Here is a 21,324-nt window from a genome sequence, read left to right on the forward strand (position 1 = left end):
GTGTTTAAAATTTCGGAAAACATATACACTGCATGTAAACACACACTTGTTGGAATGAACTAGATTTTACATGCTTTGGGCAAAGGAATTTCCAATATAATCCAATGTATGAAACTAAGTTAAGAGCTGAAGTTTTATAAATACAAACCAACAAACTAAAATTTACTCCCCTCAACTTCAAAACAAAACACGAAATCATACATCAAGATATGACAAGCATGACATAAATGCATCAACAACCTTTAAAATCACATCCTTTTAGAACACAGGCTTGTTGGGTATAAATGCTCTCAAAATGCTTTGCCACTGTTTTTCATTTCAGGTTAAATCTAAAAGTGTAAATGCACTGATATTTATTGTTGTTGGTAGGAACTGACAATTTAGAGCTGTCAGCCATAACATAATTATCAACTTTTGTCCTAGTATGAAAGATTTGTGTAATTAATATGTTTTATCTCTTTGACATCCTAACATATGGCGCAATACAGATAATAATTTTGTCTACGACACATATAATACAATAATATTGGATCATAAAAATATAATTGTCCAATTAATATGTTTTAAACATGACTAACTTTGTCATAGCTGTGTTGAATCTTCATTGGGCCTACTTGGGTGCTGAATATGATTATCACCCAAGCAACATAACTGGCCAGACTAACTTTTAGCCCTGAATGAATAAACGTGCTGTTATTTTAATTTTCAGCAAAATTTCTCAACTATAGGGTGTAACTGGCCAATAGGAGGTATATCTTCTCACCCAAATCGGACTGTTGAGGAATTATTGCTCACACCAGGTAATGAGGACTTCCCTGTCCAAATTCATTTATGCAAAGCAGGCCATAGGCATAGTCGGGGTGATGGTTCTAGACAGTCTAGGCAAAGCTTTGGGTGTTTGTTATGAAAAGTGAAAGAACTTTCTCAATCCTTTTGTTGAAATGTATTACAGAAACCATTCGAATGTTGTGCAACACAGCAATAGAGCATAGTTTCAAACTCCAACCATCTTTTTTATCTACGATATAACCCTTCTATCTTAAAGGACAGTGTTGCATGTAACTGCTTGCTGTTGCTGCCTATCAACTCTTGTCGATGAAATCCCAGTAACGAAGCAGCGATAACTACTTATTTTGTACTCGCAGACAAAGTAGGTGATCATGGAAAACAACAACCAAATACAAATTCCAAGGATTTTTTGAAAAATGCAGATCCCATCTGGAATGGATAAGACAAAGCTGCTGCAGAACCCAGCAGCCTGCCAGAAGCGGTAGTTAGAGAACGCAGGCTCCTGACAACCGGCAAAGAAAACGCCAATGATTGCTGCGAAGATAGGAATGAGAGAACATAGTTTAAGTAATGAGATCCATGGAAAATAATAATTCATTCACAAAAGAGAGCATGAATTACATAAATAAAGACTGGGAAGTTCAGAGATTAGCTGTCATATTGCTTCCAGTGTCAAAAATGCAACATTTATCTTGAAAAGACAAGAAAAACATGACGCAATGTTATTAGAAAACCCATCCCAATATCTGAAGCCAACAATAAAGCTCCTTCCCGATATATATGGTTGATTGAATATCACTAATTTTGACTAGCTATACACTCTGTTGCTCCAGAAAGTAGATTACTGTATTTAAGTCTGTGATGCCGTAATGGCAGAGTTTTGGCACAAGCTTTACTTTGGTTTAGTAATCTCCTTTGGTGATTTATCCTTGACAGGTGATACATTTGTAATATTTACAGTAGATGCCCAAGTTCTCTGTAATTAGAATTTCATAAAAATGCAGTTGTCTTTTAAATATTATTTTCCTCCGTGATTAAGAGATTTAAATGATACATTGAAAACAAGAACATTCTACAGCTCAATTACCATGATTAACTATGACATCGTTCACACTGCTGTTGCCTAATGCATTCACACAAGTTGGATAAATAGCTCATACAGTAGGCAATGTATGCAACTAAGTAATTGAGAATATGATCACAATATTTGTGGGTAAGAAAAGAGATTGAACCAGAATTATGCAACAATTAATTCAGTAGTTAACAAGTTATACATTTGGCAGGCATAGTACACATACTACATATCTAGATTACACTGGCTACTAGTTGATATGGTAATAAAATTGAATATTTACAGTACATTCATTCAGAATCCTATTAATACTTAGAAAAGCACCGAGCAATGTACAAGATGGACGATGTACCTGAAACATCACCATTGTGTCAATATGTTCTAGTTAAGAAACATTTGAACATATTAAATACAAAGAAAGTAACTGACAGACCAATGGAATTTATGGTACAGACTGTGAGAAATTCCAAGACACGCTCTAGCTTGGGTACATTTGAGTATGACAAGAATCTTTTCTTCTTATACGATATTAAATTAGTTGATACTTTGAGATTTATGAGGTAGTGAGCTAGTGTGTGTGGGGGGGGGGGGGGGGTGGTGGTAGGGGGAATGGTGAACATTCCTGTTAGTCAGATGAGGACTTACTAAGTAACTAGTATTATCTACAGTTATGTGACATACCCAAAGAAACTCTTACCAGTAAAATAAGATTCAAGACGGTCACATTGCTATACAAGTCGAAAGATATAACTTTTGAGCACAATAACCATAGTAGTTAATACACAAAATTAAGCGCCTTCAATCTGCTGCACAAACTTTGAATACTAAATTATTCCTTGTACAGTAGCCTGCATCTTTACTTATCACACACTACAATTTACCTTAAAATACCTTCTCGGTAGATTACCGTTCAGCTATTATTTCATCACAATACTTAAATGGTTTCTGCAGAAAAGTAAGGGAAAACATGTAGGGGTTGTATATTGTAATAGGTGTACAGAGTTGTACACCACTATATGCTAGAGATATCTGTACTTACATGCACACTGAGTCTGAAAGACAGCATCCCCTACACCCCATCCAACTGCAACAAGATATAGCTGCCACTCATCTTGTTGGTTTGGTATCCAAATATAAAGATACACCAACAGACCTGCATGGACCACAGATCCAAGACAAAACAGGAATATTCGGCCGGTAATCTTCTCTAGCTGGCCACAGATGAGACTGCTTATTACATCTGAAACACCATATGCAATCATAACTAATCCTACTGCGGAGATGCCCTGAGTGCAAGTAATGTAGGACTGTTGAAACAGGAATGGAAAAATGAAAGAAACTAGTTCACTTCTGTCAAATTTCATGTAATAGTTATAAATAGAGTTTAGAAAAAGTAACAATAACGATTTTTTGGTGCCACATTAGTAAGGGTAAATCAAATCTCAAATAAGCTGACGTACAGTACTGATTCTTCATTTTCCATCTTTTTCATTTTTTTAATTATTATTATGCACTTTCATCAGAAAAGTACAGAAGAAGTAACCATTTCTGAAAAAGGAGCAATATACAAAATATACTAAAATTACCACGCTCTCTGACCGAGGCCACCAGACCTGCAACAACACCAAGGGCTGTCAGCTGTGTGCATAACAAAGGAATAGCACATACAGGAAAAGACTTAGCTTTTCTTAAAGCAACTAACTTTCATCAAATTCAAAAGGTTGTATCTGTGGAGTAGGTTCTGTTCTCTGAACTTTTGGCTGCTCTGTAAAGCAGAAAAGTTTCTTTACGATCTGTTAATACTGTTGGCCAAATACTTTAACTTGTCCTTGATATTGCTCCAACCTCGTTATGTCTTTGCACATATACAGTGCTGTATGATGTTCAGACTCACCTTTGTAAAATCTCCGAACATAAATGCCTGTTCAATTCCAGTATACACAAAAACTGGTATTAGAAGGAAGAGTTGAAAGTTACCCATGAGTCTTACAGTGGACAAAACCAGAGAAAGAGAAGATCCGGTGTCTGTTTCAATCCGTGTAGTAGCTGATGGCTGCTCATCTAGGAAGCACATTGAGAGCAATACAGCCAACATGCCAATCACAGAAAATATACAAAACAAAAGTTGAACTTCATTCTTGCCTGGGCTTGGCTGGTTACTTTCGATAGGGGCACCGCAACTTTGGGAACCACAAGAGTTGAAATTTGTTGGACTCTGGTTCTCCATTCCAGCATCCAAAATAGTGAAAGATAATATGTTACCCCAAATTTGGTAGAATTGAAAGAAGGCAAACAGGACACCATTGAAGCGACTGATGACAAACTCTGGAACATCGTTGATCAATTCGGCAAGTTGAATGGCAGAGGTAGTAAAGTAGGTTCCCTGAGCCACCCATAGCGGTCCCGCAGAGAATCCGAGCAGAAAGCTTGCTGGGATTAAACTCGCAAATGATGGAAAGAAGTTGGCGTAGGAATAAATGCAGTAGCACAGTGTCGCAAAGACAATTGTCCATTTGGCTCCAAAATATTTAATGACTGTTGGAGCTAGTAAACTGGAGAGCATGAAAGAGCCATACACAATAGCAAGAGACAGGAAACCCAAGCCATTGGAAGTATTTACACTGCTCTGTATATTCTGAATGGCTCCATAGGCAGTAAAACAAAACAAGAATGTCAGACTTAAGACAAACAAATTTTTCCAATGTCGCTTCCGTGAAAATATTCTACTTGGCACCCTTCTGTATTGGTTATTAAGTACGTTCTGGTTTTTAGTGTTGGAATATTCACTCTCTAATGTGGACATTTTGAGTGACGTCAATCTTCTCTTCCATGTGAAATAGTTTTTTTTTCGTAACAGACGTTTGATGTAGGTGCTCTGAAGGAAAGTGTTAAAATGTTAAAGTGTAAGCTTTAATACCAATAAACAGGTATCTGACAATATCAGGAATCATGTTCAAATTGGATCTAATCGGCTGAAACTTTAAACCACCTATACTTCATATCGCTATATTTAAATAATTAAATTTCATAAGCATGTTACTCAAACGTGATACTGTCATGATTGTTAGGCCGTAAAAAGACACAAGTATCTAGGTTAGGCTTATACAGCTACTTAAACAGTAGTTGTGTATACATGTTAAAGTAGGAACATTTCCACACACAAATAATTAAACCTAACTAGATCGCAATTACCTCCCCTGGAAGAGTGTGATTCCGAAGTTGTGATCTAAAGGCCAGTAAATCCAATGTCACAAAGCAATCCCAGTCTTTGCTCACAACCTCAAGTTCTTTAACTGTCGACTGCTGCACTGCTCTGTAACTCAGTACCACCATTCATATGACTAGTGTTCACGGGCACATGCAGATCTAGGCTGCAGAATCATAAGACTCGTGCACGTTGACACTTGTTTACATTTCAATCGAGCAATCATTGCATTGGTTTTTCGAAATATGGCAATCATCAAACGGGTCATCGATTTCGATGATAATCGTTACTATAGCTATGCAGTCATGCAGGGAAATCAGCGTGTGTCCTTTCCACATGTATTTCCTTCACAGCTTCTGATTGGGACTGTAATATCCTTCCTGACCTTTTTCTCACCTTGACTAAACTTGTTTGAATGTGTTGATGCTTACAATGGTTTTTTAATGCATACGTTACATAGGCCTGTTATAGATTGTGCATATAGTCGGTTTGCAGCTACTATCAAGTAATTCATCGATCAGATGCATTTGAAAACATGTTTGTGATATTCTGGAGAGTTCGGTCTTTTCTACAAAATGCCAGAATGACCCACATGATCATTGCCTGCCAGAAACTAGACTCTGGCAAGTTATTACATACCATACATCAATGTTGAGGTGTCTCTGGGTGGTAATAATTCGGATGCAGTCATTAAATAAACATGTTATACTTAAATGCAATTCAAAGTTGTCATATCCTAGCTATAACTTCGTGTAACGAGCTTAACGACGGGTGCTTTCTTTCGAGAAGTTTCGTAAAGCTTGACAAAAGGTTCATTTTTTTCGTACCGAGTTAGATAATTCAAATTGGTTCTTCGGTTGCCGATCCATTTCTGAAAGCAATATTTAGTGTGATTTAGAAGAACGACCTCAAACTACATCACGCTCTCATCATCCGCGCGTGAGTTTCAGTTTCCTGAAAAATTAAAAAAATAAATCACCCGATTCACGTAGTATCATATAACTATGTTGGATCATAATAATATAATATGAAACATCCACAATATTACCCGTTTCAAATATATTGGATCATAATAATATAATGTAAAACATCCTCAATAATAATTTCACTCGTTTCACATATCATACAATAATATTGGTTCATAATTTAGTAATATTAACTCCAACAAAAATATTAAAAGAGCCCCTATAGAATTTACAAGTAAGCACGTCTTGCAATGTTGTGTACAAGGTGATGATCCTGTCATTTCTGGGGGTTGGGGGGGGGTATGTGGGGCTTATGATGAGGTAATGGGCTAACAAATGTCAACTTATGTGGTTGGAACGTTCGACGAATAATTTGAGAACTAAATAAAGAAAAAGCAGCTTTAACACTGAGCATATGACTAAGCTTTAACATTAACATTATAAATCAGATGCCTGCAACTTGTTTTAGTTTTGACAGTGAAAGAGGAATTATACTTCTCTATAAGCCAATCATTTAGGACAGAAACCATTTAGGCAACTCGTTCCAAACTAAACCTGAAAAATGTAAACTTACATTGTTTTTCTTACGCCGTGTTAGTTTGTTATACATGCAGATTAAAAAGGTGTGAGAGAATATTCCAACAGTTGAAATTGTCTCTGAATAAACTTACTATCAATTACATACCTTGACCACAAACATCTATAAAGAGTTCCCCACTCACACTACATCTAAGGGTATCATTGGCTTGTTCCATCTGTTTCAGCTGATCATAAATATATTGGCTTTGATCCTAATAATATTTACTAATATCTCCAAAGTAAATATGACGTCAATAAATCTTTAAGATATGTACAAATTTAATTTTGAAGGTTCCAAAATATGCTATTTCTACTTCTAAAAGTATCTCCACCACACCAAAATCAAAAGCTATGGACCATCATACATCTGGGAGTAGTGTTGTGCCAAGAACTGTATCATACTCAAACTTTAACATGGTTCTTTCGTGTTTAAAATTTCGGAAAACATATACACTGCATGTAAACACACACTTGTTGGAATGAACTAGATTTCTCATGCTTTAGGCAACGGAATTTCCAATATTATCAAATGTATGAAACTAAGTTAAGAGCTGAAGTTTTATAAACACAAACTAACAAACTAACAAACTAAAAGTAACTCCCCTTATCTTCAAAACAAAAACGAACACATACATCAAGATATGACAAGCATGACATAAATTCATCAAATACCTTTAAAATCACTTCCTTTTAGAACACAGGCATGTTGGGTATAAATGCTCTCAAAATGCTTTGCCACTGTTTTTCATTTCAGGTTAAATCTAAATGTGTAAATGCACTGATATCTATTGTTGTTGATAGGAACTGACAATTTAGAGCTGTCAGCCATAACATAATTATCATCTTTTGTCCTATTCTGACAAACTTGTGTAACTAATTTGTTTTTAACATGAATTACTTTGTCATAGCTTCAGGTTGATTCTTCATGATGCCTACTTGGTGTTGAATATAATAGGCGACTAAACTACACCACTGGCCAGACTAAAATTTTAGCCCTGACTGAATAACCATGCTAGTCATCTTGAAGTTGATTAAAATTTACTTAATCATTTAACAGCACCAATCATTAAAATGCTGCTTGAAATATTCCAGAGGCAAACTAAACAAAGTCAAATGAAATGGTCGCCATATTATGTTACATCGAGATTATTAAAAAATCACTGTTGATAAATTTAAGACCGTTTATTTTTATATTTGTGAATAAAACTTTGGCACTCTAAGAAATATTTTTTTCCCTTTCTATTAAAAATATAATATTTTTAGAAAATGTTTATCTATTAATAATTTAATACATTCATTGGCAAAAGATTGCTTTATAATATACTAAGTGATTGTGTTTATCAAACATACAGAACTATCCCTTTTGCAGGCTTTGAGATCCACAAATACAATGGAGTTGGCTATAGAGGTACAATCACCCTGCTATCAACTTAGAGTTTGTTCTTGTGGTCCAATAGCTTTATTCCTTCTTTGCATAGAGATATTTTTAAAGACCAACTATGGAGGCTTTTCGATGAACATAAAATCCCACCATTTTGCATGTATGTAATCCTTAACTCACTCCAATTATATTGCTGTAATTAACTTTACCAATTTCGGACGTTAAATACGTGAAAAATGGGAAGAAAAGTCAGCTTTCTATGAAACCTGTTTCAGACATTCCTGAAACATTCCGAAGACATCAGGTGACCATGTGACGTCACTGTTTGTATACCTCACTCACAACAATACTTTTAGTGTGTAATAGGCCGTGGGCCGAAGTAGGAAAAGTGATCTAAAAATTAACTTTCGTTGCAAAGTCACGGGGTCTACATGAAACCCATTATATTTTATTAGCAATAAAATATATTATTTTTTTTATATATTTTCCAAAATCAGTTGTTCCCAAGTGTCAATGTTGCACATTAATGTTTTTTAGGCCAAAATGGCGGCAATTTCCCCATACATATCCTGCACAAAATACAATAGACCACAAATACCATAAAATTGACCAGAAGGAGAATCTACCTTCATGTTGAGGTCCCACCGGCTATTTTGAACATATGTGGAATGATAATTTGTTTAGTGGGGGAAGGGGGGTCTACTAAAAGGTCACAAAGCACTAAAAACAGAAATAGAGGGCGCTGTCCATTTCAGTATATCGGAGCATTGCATACTGCTATGCGAAAAATTATAATTAAAATTACTTCGCGATGCTTTTCATTGTAATTACATGGAAATCTGTCATAATTTCTGATCATGTGCCAAACATCATTCTCCCTAGCCCAATTCTATGCACTGCAATTCCCATAACTATGTTTGGTAGCTGGACATGGATATATTAAATGGTGCCTGCCCCTCTCCAAAATTTCAGAGATTGAAGCCCCTCTTGAATTGAAAATATTGAGGCAAAGTTAAGGGATTGGGAAGGTATGGAGAAGGGTGAGGTGGTGTAAGGAGGGGATATGTATAAATCTAGTTTATAAATGAGGAAAGCGTATGGGAGTGAAGCTCCAATGTAAACCATAAAGTGTTATGTAAAGAACTTAAGAAGGCGAGAAAGGTGTGTTAGTTTCAGTTCTGAATTATATTATTATTGCAAAAGACATTTTTCAAAAAACTTTTGAAGCATTTCTTTTTAAAGTTACTTTATAAAGGGCCAAAACATTATGAATAAAGAAGTGTAACTAAAAACAAGCATTTAGCATATTTGGTCAACGGCATATATGAACCGTGACAGTATTCTAGTTATTGTTACACTTTTTGAACAAGACATTCAACATGCACTGAGTGAGGACATTATGTGGTACAATGATAATTACATTTATATAACCATTCAGAGAGTCAACTTAGTTGGAGATTCCTTGGTTTTCTTTGTTTACCTTCGTGAAAACTACAAATACAAATAATAATTATACAAACAACTACAATATGCACATTCGATGGAATACATATACAATAACAAGTGAATATATCTTCTATGGTAGTAAGGCTAGTCCATTCAGTGATATATAGTCCCATCAAACTGTCGCTAAGTTCTTACGAATAGAATATTTACTATCTCTGTAATTGATGGATATACATATTACAATTGGACAGGAAGAAGCCTTTTGGTCCGGGGTAAACTTGCATCTAAACCATAACATAAATTAACGTACCTCTTTGGACTCTTTACAAATTTCGGCTCAGTTAAGCACTCTGATAAGGTGTGGTAAAGATAAATTGTGTCTTAACAACATGCATGGTCGGCCTATCTGTACAAGGCTGTGCACCCTCTCTCGGAAAATGTCGAGTGAGAGACATCTCGGCCTCGTACACAAAACAATTTAAAGTAACCATTGTGCGGTACTGTAATGTGAAGGATTCCACATCTGAGAATATTTGCCATGCAGGAGAGCACGGGATTGCTGCCGAGCTCACAAATTATGAATACGAACATGTTTAAATAACAATGAATAGATGTTACGTATAGAAATTGTGAATCAACTGTTACAGGACCTATGAAGTACATTGTACATTTTCATAAAAATTTGCAGGAATTTAGACATGGCAACTTTCCATCATGTCGTCTTTCAAGCAGAATTGCAAATTTGAAGGTCTTGAATAATATAACTACTGACGACAGAATGTGGCCACTGTGTAGTGTGTCGACTGATCTCAGCAGCTTTGGGGCAGGTCCTTGATCCATTGATTCTGTTGACAGAGCAGATGAAGATTTATTTAATATGCATTTGGGATACACAAATGGGCTTCTTTACTTCACCTCAAGTAATTTAAAGTGCTTTCAATCCCTTCCATATTGCATAGCTGATACATAGTTTAAAAAGAGATATGCAACATTACAATAAATGTCCACATTAATAAAAACAGTGACTGATAAAGCTCAAATAAAATATGCTTATTAACTTATGCTGCATACCATGAGTTTTGCAAAATTGATTATTCTACATTAATTGTTTACTTTACAATTCAACGATTTCATCCCTCCTCCTCCCTCCCTTATTTACTTTTAAACAGAACATGGATCTGAATTTCCATTGAAATACATTTAATAAGCAAGACAGTATGCATGTCTGTTTACTAACCAAACCATGTTGCCGTTTTTTTCTCAATGATATGTTCACACATGGAACGGGACTACAAGCAGTTATGTATGTTAAAAGAGCAACGTTTTGCATCATTACAGTATCATAAGTATTTGTATTGGCCTATATTCCAACACGTACATATTTGCACTCTATTTCAAGGCAACAGACGGAAATCTTACCTGATTGATCATTGAGTGTGAAGTCTCCAAAATCTGTGCAGTATCAGTTTTAGCTGGTAAATCCTCTGCAAGACAGAAAATAAAGAGAGAGATTTCAACAACAGTTTTGTTGAATTGAGCCTAGGATGACGATCATATATTTACTTTGTGATTATGATTTACTTCAAGGCCTGTATTTAAGAGACAGGTTTCCATGTAATATATCAAGAATACTTAAATACAACTCACCAACTGATTGTGTAAGTTTAGATATAGCCCTGGAGATTTTGGAAACGTCGGTAAACTTTATATAACATTGCCGATGATACCCGCACGTTGTTGTGTCCAACGTCAAGTTGAGTTCTGCATTGTCAGACAAAATAGTATTGGCAATATCCACTAATTCTCCACCTAAAGTCTTCCATTCCTTAGCACATCTGATTACTTAAGCTTTGGAGACATTGGTGAATGCAATCATTTTCCCTGTGGCTGTCTTTGAAACGCGGATAATGCATTATAATTTCATTTTCGTTCAGCAGGCCGCCTTATCACTAGTTGACGCCATGTTCAAATGTTGCCAGATGTTAAAAAGTATTGCGCAAGCCTGTAGACGCGATTGTGATTGGTTACTCGTGACATCATACGCTGTATTTTCGCCTTATAAACTCTCTCCAAATTTGATTAAAATGTTAACGGTTATTAATAACAACTGCAAAAATGTGCACGTTAGACAACTGGGAACAATCGATAACGGTGATTTCATATTATTTTCATAATTATAATGGCATTTGTTGGTAGTCCTCTCTGTGTTGCAACGAACTTAAACGATTTTGGACTTGGGCCCACGGTCTATAAAGTTGTATACTTGAGCTGCCAAAAACATCAACGATATTACTCCTTTTCCCCCGAAATGCCACAATTCTGTGTTGTTGGAGGTTGCAGTTATACCTCATCCAACAAAAGCATCAGCTTTTTTAGATTTCCGAGTAAAAGAACCGACGTAAAACGCCGCAGACTTTGGATCAATTTTTGAGATCCACGCGGAAAGATTTTTCAGCACCCGGAGTATCTCATGCCCATGAGTCCACATGCATGACCCTGCCTCTGTGTAAGCTGCAAATGTCTCATTCTGCGAAAGTTATATTCTTTCGATAGCTGTGTCGGACCATGGCCGGACATAGCTAATATGAAATTGACCGTAAACAAGCTCTGGACGTCCTTACATGTAACATTATATCACGCAATTGACAGTATAATATTTACCGTAAGAGATGACCGTGTATATACCGTGCCTATAGGGTAGCATTGTTAGTACATGTATGGCTCACAGCATGTGTAAATAGTCATGCTATAGGATTTCATCGCATTTATCTATTTCCTTTGTTGTATTCCAGTATCGTGAGTTAGTGATACATTGTGTTATATTGCCCGTTATGTTTATTCCGGCATCTGCATGGTCCAAGGAGTTGAATAAAAACGGTTCTATGTAGCGATCGGACGTTTTATTTCGTTAGTGACTGTCTTGTGATTGTGGGATGTAAGTGGTCAAGGCCTGTTTCAACAAGACCTAACTCTATGGAATTACACAGAGTCACGGTAGTATTTCGCCCAGGATTGAACGAGAAACGTGGATTTGGATATTCACTGCTAAATTTTGTTTATTGAAAGGATACTTTTTCTGTGTTTGTACTTTTGGATATTAAAACGAGTAAGTACTATGTTCAGCTGAAGCCTAGTCATGTATATGCTACCCTGGTCGATTCGGGTCAGCGTCTTCTCGTAGTTGTTCGATATGTATGTTTAGTGTCTTTTTGGTAATTCGTTGACAGTAACGTAAGCCATTTTCCCGTCACATATCACGCATGAGGCATCTTTTAGGTCTATTCTTCTGTTCAGTTTACGGTATCTTGCGATCAAATTGTATTACGGAATCGCCAAGCTGCTTGCATGTTCTACAGTATATTGTACCGTACGCTCCGCTATGTAAAAGATGCTTCCATTTGAGTGGATATTTTGCTAATGAAATAACCAATTTAACTAAAATTTCTGCTTATAATTGTCTTCAAACTAGTTGTTAACCTTCATGTGTTCTTGTTTTAAGCTAACAGCTTTTCAAACGCTCGAAATTAGAATCAAAAACAGTATAATTAATCGCTATCTGTGTACAAACAGTGCCTATATCAGCGTTTGATTTTCGCGGTATACAAACAATGACGTCACACGGTGACCAGAGGCTCCTTTGGGTCAATCTCTGTTTTCAGACATTCCAGAGGTTCATGTCACGTGACTACCCAAAATGTCCATTTTTGTGGTCGTTTTTTGATGGGTTATAGTAGGTTTTCGAAGATTATTTTTTACACATGTTGATTATGGGCATGTAAACTCCTAAATTAATGGAAAATCCCCCCCAAAAAATTTGCCTCCATAGTTGGTCTCTAAATGCTTGGATTTCAATGCTAATGGGATAATAATATTAAACTTTCCAGGTAACTGGCTGAACTATATAGTGTAACAGGCTTGTAGGAAGTAAATCCTCTCACCCTAAACAGAATGTGACAGGAATTATTGGTCAATACCAGTTACTATGGACTTCCCTTCCAAATTCCTTTAAACAACGCATGCCATAGGCCTAGATGGGATGAAGTTCTATACAATAGGTGTAGGCAAAGCATTGGGTGTTCTTTAGGAAAAGTGAACGAACTTTCTTAATCCTTTTGTTAAAACTTATTGCAGAAACCATTAAAATGTTGTGCAGCAAAGCAAGAGAGAATAGTTTCAAATCCAACCAGCTGCATTATCTAGGATATAGGCCCTGCTGACTTTAAAGGACATTGTTGCATGTACAGTGCTTGCTATCACTGCCTATCAACTCTCGCCGATGGAATCCCAGTTACAAATCAGCGAAAACTACCTGGTTTGTCTCTCTTCGTATTTTGCACTCGCAGACAAAGTAGGTGATCATGGAAAACAATAACCAAATACCAATTCCAATGATTTTATGAAAAATACAGATCCCATCTGGAATGGATAAGACAAAGCTGATGCAAAACCCAGCAGACTGCCAGAATTGGTAGTTGGAGAACGCAGGCTCCTGACAACTGGCAAAGATAACACCAATGATTGCTGCAAAGATAGGAATGAGAGAACAGATTTTAACTATGAGTTCCATGGGAAAGAGTAATTCATTCACCAAGGAAAGCATGAAGTACAGCTTAGATGTATCCTTGGTGTTTAGAATACATATGTAACGTCACAAACTGACTCAGAGACATCATAAAGAGACTAATTACCAGGATGTTTTGCATACATATTGATTCACAGGGCCTGTGGAAAATTTGGAATAAAGGGAAATTTCCTGAAAGAAACTTACAAAAATGATTTTAGAAACAATCAACTTCCAACGACAAACAATTACAATAATGATGCATAAATATCATGAATAGCAATAGCAGATATGGTATCCCTCACTTTAAACAAAGATGAATGTATCACTCTAACTTCAAATGTACGGGAGAACAATACTATACTGCTTTAAGATTCTAGTATTCACAGTACAGACAGCAATGGGTAATACTGTAGAAACCAGTCAGAGCCTTAAAGGAATACCAATAGTAAACAACCTTGCATTTTATCAGATAAAACAACAAAGATGTCACCGCTTTCACTATTCAATTCACAAGGAAATACAAATATTAGCAGAAAATACAATTAATCTATCAATCGTGTTGGAAAATATGAGTGATTGATTACAACAGATATGTTAATGGTCCATTGCCACAGAGAAAGTAACTATGCCAAAAGATTTCACGGACTTCAAACCTCTAAAGGGGAATATCCTAAGAGATTAACAAACGCCTACACACAGTACATGGACATATCATATAAAACAAGCTCAAAACTGAACACAAGATTCAACTATTTTTAGATATGGTTCCATCTGTGACGTAGAGTAACCCCTTAGAAATCAATCAGAATGAATCACTATTAGAGACAGAAAACATGGTGAACTAAATCCTTTGTTCTCTAATTCTCTAAGAGCCTTACTAGATACAGTTAGAATAATTATCAAAAATATATTCAGACTCCAGAAACTATGGCGCGAGAAAGCGGAATATATTACGTAAAAATATATATGCTGTACTTGCGAAATATATACATGGTTAACTTCAAAAATACATTTTAGACATATTTGTATATATGTTTATAATAAAATATTATCTAACAATAAGTATTCTGTAAAGATATATATGCTAACACAAAAATTATATGTTTCTATGCCAAGAAATTATTTATTCTCTAAGAGAAAAAAATATATTCTCTAAGAGAAAATATATATATATTCTCTAAGAGAAAAAATATATATATTCTCTAAGAGAAAATATATATATATTCTCTAAGAGAAAAAATATATATATTCTCTAAGAGAAAAAATATATATATTCTCTAAGAGAAAAAAAAATATATATTCTCTAAGAGAAAAATATATATATTCTCTAAGAGAAAAAATAAATATATTCTCTAAGAGAAAAACAATATATATTCTCTAAGAGAAAAATATATATATTCTCTAAAAAAAATATACAATTGAGTGAAATGCGCCCTGCACCACTGACGTAACAGTTTACCTGCCTTACAGATTTCAATAGGCACTTGCGGTAGATCGCAAGAAAATTTGAGTTGTGGAAATGACTTTCCCACGTTCGTTTCATTTGCAAGGTTTGGCAAACTGCTTACGTAACACACCGGCTAACGTTCCAAACTAATAACCTTGGAATGTGAAGAAGTGAGCAGTTACTGTTAAGCCGGCTAGTTACGGTACAGAAGGCTTCGCTGTGGCGAACGTACCGTCGTACAATCAGGGAGTTGTTATGGAATAATCCCTGGTACTATCATGTGCAATGTGATATCGCAAACCCACTAACTATGAACTGCATTAAGATTCTGAGCAAACATGTGCGTTTTATGAATGGCCAGTGTAATGAACAGGCTGGTCACTGCTGAAGTTACTGAACAATAACAAACATCTTAGTTAACACTTACAGAGCTCCGTACTTTGTACAGAATATATTTTTCGTACAGAATATATTTTCCGCACAGAAATAGGTCTTTGAATGTTAGAGAATATATATATTTTCTTTACACACAGTAAAAATATATTTTTGCACAGAATATAATTTTTCCTGAAGAATATATATTTTTTCTGTCTCAGAATTTATATATTTTGTTAGAGAAAAATATTTTTCTGTCAGAGAATATATATGTTTTTTAACAAGATGTCTATATATATATATATATATATATATATATATATATATATATATATATATATATATATATATATATACATATATATATATATATATATATATATATATATATATATATATATATATATATATATATATATATATATATATATACATATACATATATATATATATTGAAAGAAAATATGTATTTTTCTCTTAGAGAATATATATTTATATTATAAATGTTTTTGTGTCAGAGAATATATTTTTTTGCAGAATATATATAAATATGTCTAATATGTATTTTTGAAGTAAACCATGTATGTATTTTACAAGTAAAGCATATATATTGTTGTACACAATATATTCCACTTTCTCGCGCCATAAGAAACATACAATTGTATAACAAGAAGAAACCTTGTATAAAACTTGTATAAAATATGTCAAAGAACTTTAGCTTAGAACTAGATAGATGATAACATGTTAGCACAGAACTATCTGGTGAACTTACATTATACCAAGACAAAATGTATATCATACCAATGATGGATTACATGCAATGTTACAATATCAGATAACTTACAAGTAATCTTAATTGAACCAATTAAGGCAATATCAAACAATTCTCATGATGAATTCCAAGTCATCAATGTATATTCAATACACATACTAATTCAACTTATGCGAATACCATTAATTAAAAATGACACAAAAACCAAGAAACTTACCCTAGCCGTGTTCCTAGTCCTTAAATGAATAAATCAAGTAGAACTTCTAACAGAAAATCTACTTGATGCATGAAACTACTAAATCCAAAAAATGGAAACTGTAAAAGGCATGTCCAACTCAGTGATCACAAGAAGAACAGTGGTAATGACATGGGTGACAACAGACAATCCGTAGGGTGGTTGATAAGTCATTACCAAGAAGTCTAATAAGGATTCTGGAAGATGCATCAAGAGGGCTTATACTTCAAGGGGTTGACCTATCAAATGCCAATTTCACACATAGATACAAATATCAGTGGATTACTGAACTAAAGTGTGTAATGCCATCATGACAGACTTTCTTCACAAGCTTTACTTTCCTTTAGTAATACTCTTTGTTGATTTATTCTTGACCTTGCTTAGATGCAAATGTACTCTGTATTTAGAATGTCATAAAAATGAAGGTCTATTTACGTGTTACTTTCCTCTGTGGCTAAGTGATTTAAATATTACATAGAAAAACAGAAACACTTTACAGCTCAATTACCATGATTAACTATGACACCGTTCACACTGTTGTTGCCTAATGCATTCACACAGTGTCAGAAAAGGTGGAAATCTTGTCCTATATAGTAAAGATGATGAAAGTTTCTAGCAATGTTGCTTAGATATCAACCTGGGTCTTCAAAATATCCCTTTAACCTTTAGAACTTGACATCATTGAAGGAATTAACTTCCTTTGAACTTGATGTTCCTGGTTGTCTATCAACAAGTGAGAGCTCCTGTGGAAAGCAATGTATGCAACTACAGTATGTGAGAATATAATCACCACATTTGTGGGTAAGAAAAGAGATTGAACCAGAATTATGCAGAAATTAATTTAGTAGTGAACAAGTTATACATATGGCTGGCATAGTACACAGACTTAACGTCTGGATTGGACTGGGTACTCCTAGTTGATATGGTAATATAATTGAATATTTACAGTAAATTCACTTAGAACCCTATTAATACTCAGAAAAGCACCTTGCAATGTACAAGATGTACGATGTAACTGATACATCACCGCAGTGTCAATATTTTCTGGCCAAGTTACATTTGAACATATTAAATGCAAACAGTGTAACTGACAGACCAATTGAATTTATGGTATGGCCTGTCAGAAATTCCCAGACATAATGTAGCTTGGAAACATTGGAGTATGTCAATCCTCTTTTTATCTTCTAGGATATTAAATTATTGGACACTTTGAGATTTATGAGGGAGTCAGCTAGGGTGGGGGGGGGGGGTGGGGGTTAGTAGGGTAATGGTGAACGTTCCTGCTAAGTAACTAGCATTAATAAGAGGTATGTGACATTCCCATTGAAACTCTCACGGGTAGAATTAACTTACTGCCTCCAATATGGCAGGGAACAATTTATCCAGTATCACATCACAAAATGTATTCAAAATGGTCACATTGCTATACAAGTCGAAATATGTAACTCAACATTTTTAATCACAATAACCATAGTATTTAATAGACAAAATTCAGAGCCTTCAATCTGCTACACAAAATTTGAACACTCAATTATTCCTTGCGCAGTAGCCTGCATCTTTACTTATCACACATTACAATTTACCTTAAAATACCTTCTCGGTAGCATACTGTTCACCTAGTACAATACTTAAATAGTAAGAAAAAGTAATGGAAAACATGAAGGGGTTGTGAATGATGAACAGAGTTGTACACCACTGTACGCTAGAGAGTACTTACATGCACACTGAGTCTGAAAGACAGCATCCCCTACACCCCATCCAACTGCAATAATATATAGCTGCCATTCAGCTTGTTGATTTGGTTTCCAGACATAAAGGTACACCAACAGACCTGTATGGACCACAGATCCAAGACAAAACAGAAATATTCGGCCTGTAATCTTCTCTAGCTGGCCACAGATGAGACTGCTTATAACATCTGAAACACCAAATGCAATCATAACTAATCCTACTGCGGAGACGCCTTGCGTGCAAGTAATGTAAGACTGTTGAGACAGGAATGGAAAAATGAAGAAACTAGTTCACTTCTGTCAAATTTCATGTTATAGTTATAAATACAGTTTAGGCAAAGTAACAATAACGATTTTTGGGCCAACATTATTAAGGGAAAATTAAATCTAAACTGATCTAACAACTGATTTTTGATTTTCTTCCATTTTTTATCATTTTTATTATGCACAAATCTCATAAATCTGGAAAGTGAAGAAAAAGTAAACATTTACAAAAATGGAGCAATAATGGATACTGACAGAATATTTATTCAAATTACCAAGCTCTCTAACCGAGGCCACCTAACTGCAACGACACCAAATGGCGGTCCGCCAGTTACTGTGTGTATAACATACGAATTGCACAGACAGGAAAAGACATAGCTTTCTTAAGGCAACTAACTTTCATAAAATTCAAAAGTTTGGGTCTGTGGAGTAGTATCTGATATTTGAATAATTGTCAGTTGTATAAGAGCAATGTTTTTTTTAAGATCTTCATACTTTTAGCCAAGAATATATCTTCTCCTTGATATTGCTCCAACTTCGTTATTTCTTATGACATATACAGTACTGTAGGACGTTCAGACTCACCTTTGTAAAATCTCCGAAAATAAATGCCTGTTCAATTCCAGTATACACAAAGACTGGTATTAGCAGGAAAAGTTTAAAGTTACCCATGAGTCTTACAGTGGACAAAACCAGAGAAAGAGAAGATCCAGTGTCTGTTTCAATCCGTGTAGTCGCTGATGGCTGCTCATCTAGGAAGCATATTGAGAGAAATACAGCCAACATGCCACTCACAGAAAATATACAAAACAAAAGTTGAACTTCATTCTTGCCTGGGCTTGGCTGGTTACTTTCGATGGGGGCACCGCAACTTTGGGAACCGCAAGAGCTGACATTTGTTGGTTTCTGGTCCTCCGTTCCAGCATCCAATATAGTGAAAGATAATATATTACCCCAAATTTGGTTGGTTTGAAAGAAGGCAAACATGACACCATTGAAGCGGCTGATGACAAACTCTGGAACTTCATTGATTAATTCGGAAAGTTGAATGGCAGAGGTAGTGAGGTAGGTTCCCTGAGCCACCCATAGTGGTGCCGCAGAGAAACCAAGTAGAAAGCTTGATGGGATTAAAATAGCATATGATGGAAAGAAGTTGGCGTAGGAATAAATGCAGTAGCAAAGTGTCGCAAAGACAATTGTCCATTTGGCTCCAAAATATTTAATGACTGTTGGAGCTAGTAAACTGGAGAGCATGAGAGAGCCATAGACAATAGCAAGAGACAGGAAACCCAAGCCATTGGAAGTATTTACACTGCTCTGTATATTCTGAATGGCTCCATAGGCAGTAAAACAAAACAAGAATGTCAGACTCAAGACAATCAGATTTTTCCAATGTCGTTTCCGTGAAAATATTCCACTTCGTACACTCCTGTATTGGGTATTAAGTAAAGTCTGGTTTTCATTGTTAGAATATTCAGTGGACATTTTGAGTTATGTCAACCTTCTCATCCCTGTTGAAGAGTTCTTTCTTAATAGACGTTTGATACATGTGCTGTGCAGAAAAATGTTACTCTGTAGTTAACACCAATGAACAGATATCTAACAATATCAGGAATCCTGTTCAAAAGGGATTTAGTCGGCAGTAACTTTAAACCTCTTATTCTGACTGTCGCTATCTTTTAAATAATTACATTTCATAAGCATGTTACTCAAACATTATAACGTCGTAATTGCTAGGCCGTAAACATGACACACGTAACTAGGTTAGGCTTATAGTTATACAGCAGTTGTTTATGTGTAATGTTAAAGTAGAAACATGTCACACTAATTTGAATGTCACTGCAAGTAGATCGAAATTACCTCCCTGGAAGAGTGTGATTCTGAAGTTGTGATCTAAAGGCCAGTTAATCGAAAGTCACAAAGCAATCCCAGTCTTTGCTCACAACCTCATATACTGTAACTGTCGACTGCTGTGCTGTTCTGTAACTCAGTACCACCGTTCATATGCCTTGTGTTGACAGGCACATGCAGATCTACACTGTTTACTGTCTAGGCTTCAGTATCACAAGACTCTTGCACTTTGACACTTGTTTACAATTCGATTGCGCAATCACTGCACACGCTCAGAGATCATTCAAACATACTACAAAGGGTTAACTCTGCCGTTACACTTCAAGCAGTCATGTTCACCTATAGCTAACCAATGAACGTAAACGCGGTCACATATTTTCACATTGCTTACGGACTTCTCGCAACCGACTCATTCGCAATAACTGAACCCTGCAGTGGACTCGGATCTGTACTCGACTCAAAGTAGGGAATTGAATTATAAAACTGTTTATCGAAATTGGGCCATAATCATATGGGCCATCACTGGATGAAATTCTGTCAGTATTCCAGAGACAGTTGTCCTCAATGTTTCCAGAAAAGTTCCTCGTCCTGATCATTTTTACTATTTATGCTTAGATCTTTAGCGAGCTAAGTCAGTGTTCCACTGTCT

At 35.5% G+C, this 21,324-nt stretch overlaps 2 protein-coding genes across 4 annotated transcripts; both read right to left on the minus strand.

Annotated features, from left to right (window-relative positions):
• Nucleotides 1–1,039: 1,039 nt before the first annotated feature.
• Nucleotides 1,040–20,867, minus strand: LOC139963387 (protein unc-93 homolog A-like). Of its 2 annotated transcripts, XM_071964100.1 has the most exons (5): nt 20,685–20,867; nt 5,894–6,020; nt 3,756–4,736; nt 2,901–3,168; nt 1,040–1,323 (listed from the first exon to the last, which is right to left on the minus strand). In XM_071964100.1, exons 2-5 carry the CDS (start codon nt 5,933–5,935, stop codon nt 1,040–1,042), a joined length of 1,575 nt encoding a protein of 524 aa, XP_071820201.1. In that variant the 5' UTR covers nt 5,936–6,020; nt 20,685–20,867. The 2 variants fall into 2 exon arrangements, with proteins under 2 accessions (XP_071820201.1, XP_071820192.1); XM_071964091.1 differs by lacking the exons at nt 5,894–6,020; nt 20,685–20,867 and adding an exon at nt 5,054–5,877.
• On the minus strand, nt 9,158–20,690 carry LOC139963403 (protein unc-93 homolog A-like). Of its 2 annotated transcripts, XM_071964138.1 has the most exons (5): nt 19,410–20,690; nt 18,548–18,815; nt 11,085–13,958; nt 10,857–10,921; nt 9,158–10,282 (listed from the first exon to the last, which is right to left on the minus strand). In XM_071964138.1, exons 1-3 carry the CDS (start codon nt 20,307–20,309, stop codon nt 13,726–13,728), a joined length of 1,401 nt encoding a protein of 466 aa, XP_071820239.1. In that variant the 5' UTR covers nt 20,310–20,690; the 3' UTR covers nt 9,158–10,282; nt 10,857–10,921; nt 11,085–13,725. The 2 variants fall into 2 exon arrangements, with proteins under 2 accessions (XP_071820239.1, XP_071820247.1); XM_071964146.1 differs by lacking the exons at nt 9,158–10,282; nt 10,857–10,921; nt 11,085–13,958 and adding an exon at nt 16,324–17,573.
• Nucleotides 20,868–21,324: the final 457 nt, after the last annotated feature.

This window comes from Apostichopus japonicus, chromosome 3 (genome assembly GCF_037975245.1).
Source record: "Apostichopus japonicus isolate 1M-3 chromosome 3, ASM3797524v1, whole genome shotgun sequence".
In the NCBI taxonomy this organism is placed as follows: Eukaryota; Metazoa; Echinodermata; class Holothuroidea; order Aspidochirotida; family Stichopodidae; genus Apostichopus; species Apostichopus japonicus.

Excerpts from the sequence above, each read along its gene's own strand:
- LOC139963403 (XM_071964138.1), bottom strand. The coding sequence starts at position 20,309 with ATGTCCACTGAATATTCTAACAATGAAAACCAGACTTTACTTAATACC. Across the intron at positions 18,816-19,409 it reads TTTTCGGAGATTTTACAAAG|TCTTACATTACTTGCACGCA; the intron begins GTGAGTCTGAAC and ends CTGTCTCAACAG. Across the intron at positions 13,959-18,547 it reads CTTTCAGACTCAGTGTGCAT|CAATCATTGGTGTTATCTTT; the intron begins GTAAGTACTCTC and ends CTATCTTTGCAG.
- LOC139963387 (XM_071964091.1), bottom strand. The coding sequence starts at position 5,194 with ATGGTGGTACTGAGTTACAGAGCAGTGCAGCAGTCGACAGTTAAAGAA. Across the intron at positions 3,169-3,755 it reads TGTTCGGAGATTTTACAAAG|TCCTACATTACTTGCACTCA; the intron begins GTGAGTCTGAAC and ends CTGTTTCAACAG. Across the intron at positions 1,324-2,900 it reads CTTTCAGACTCAGTGTGCAT|CAATCATTGGCGTTTTCTTT; the intron begins GTAAGTACAGAT and ends CTATCTTCGCAG.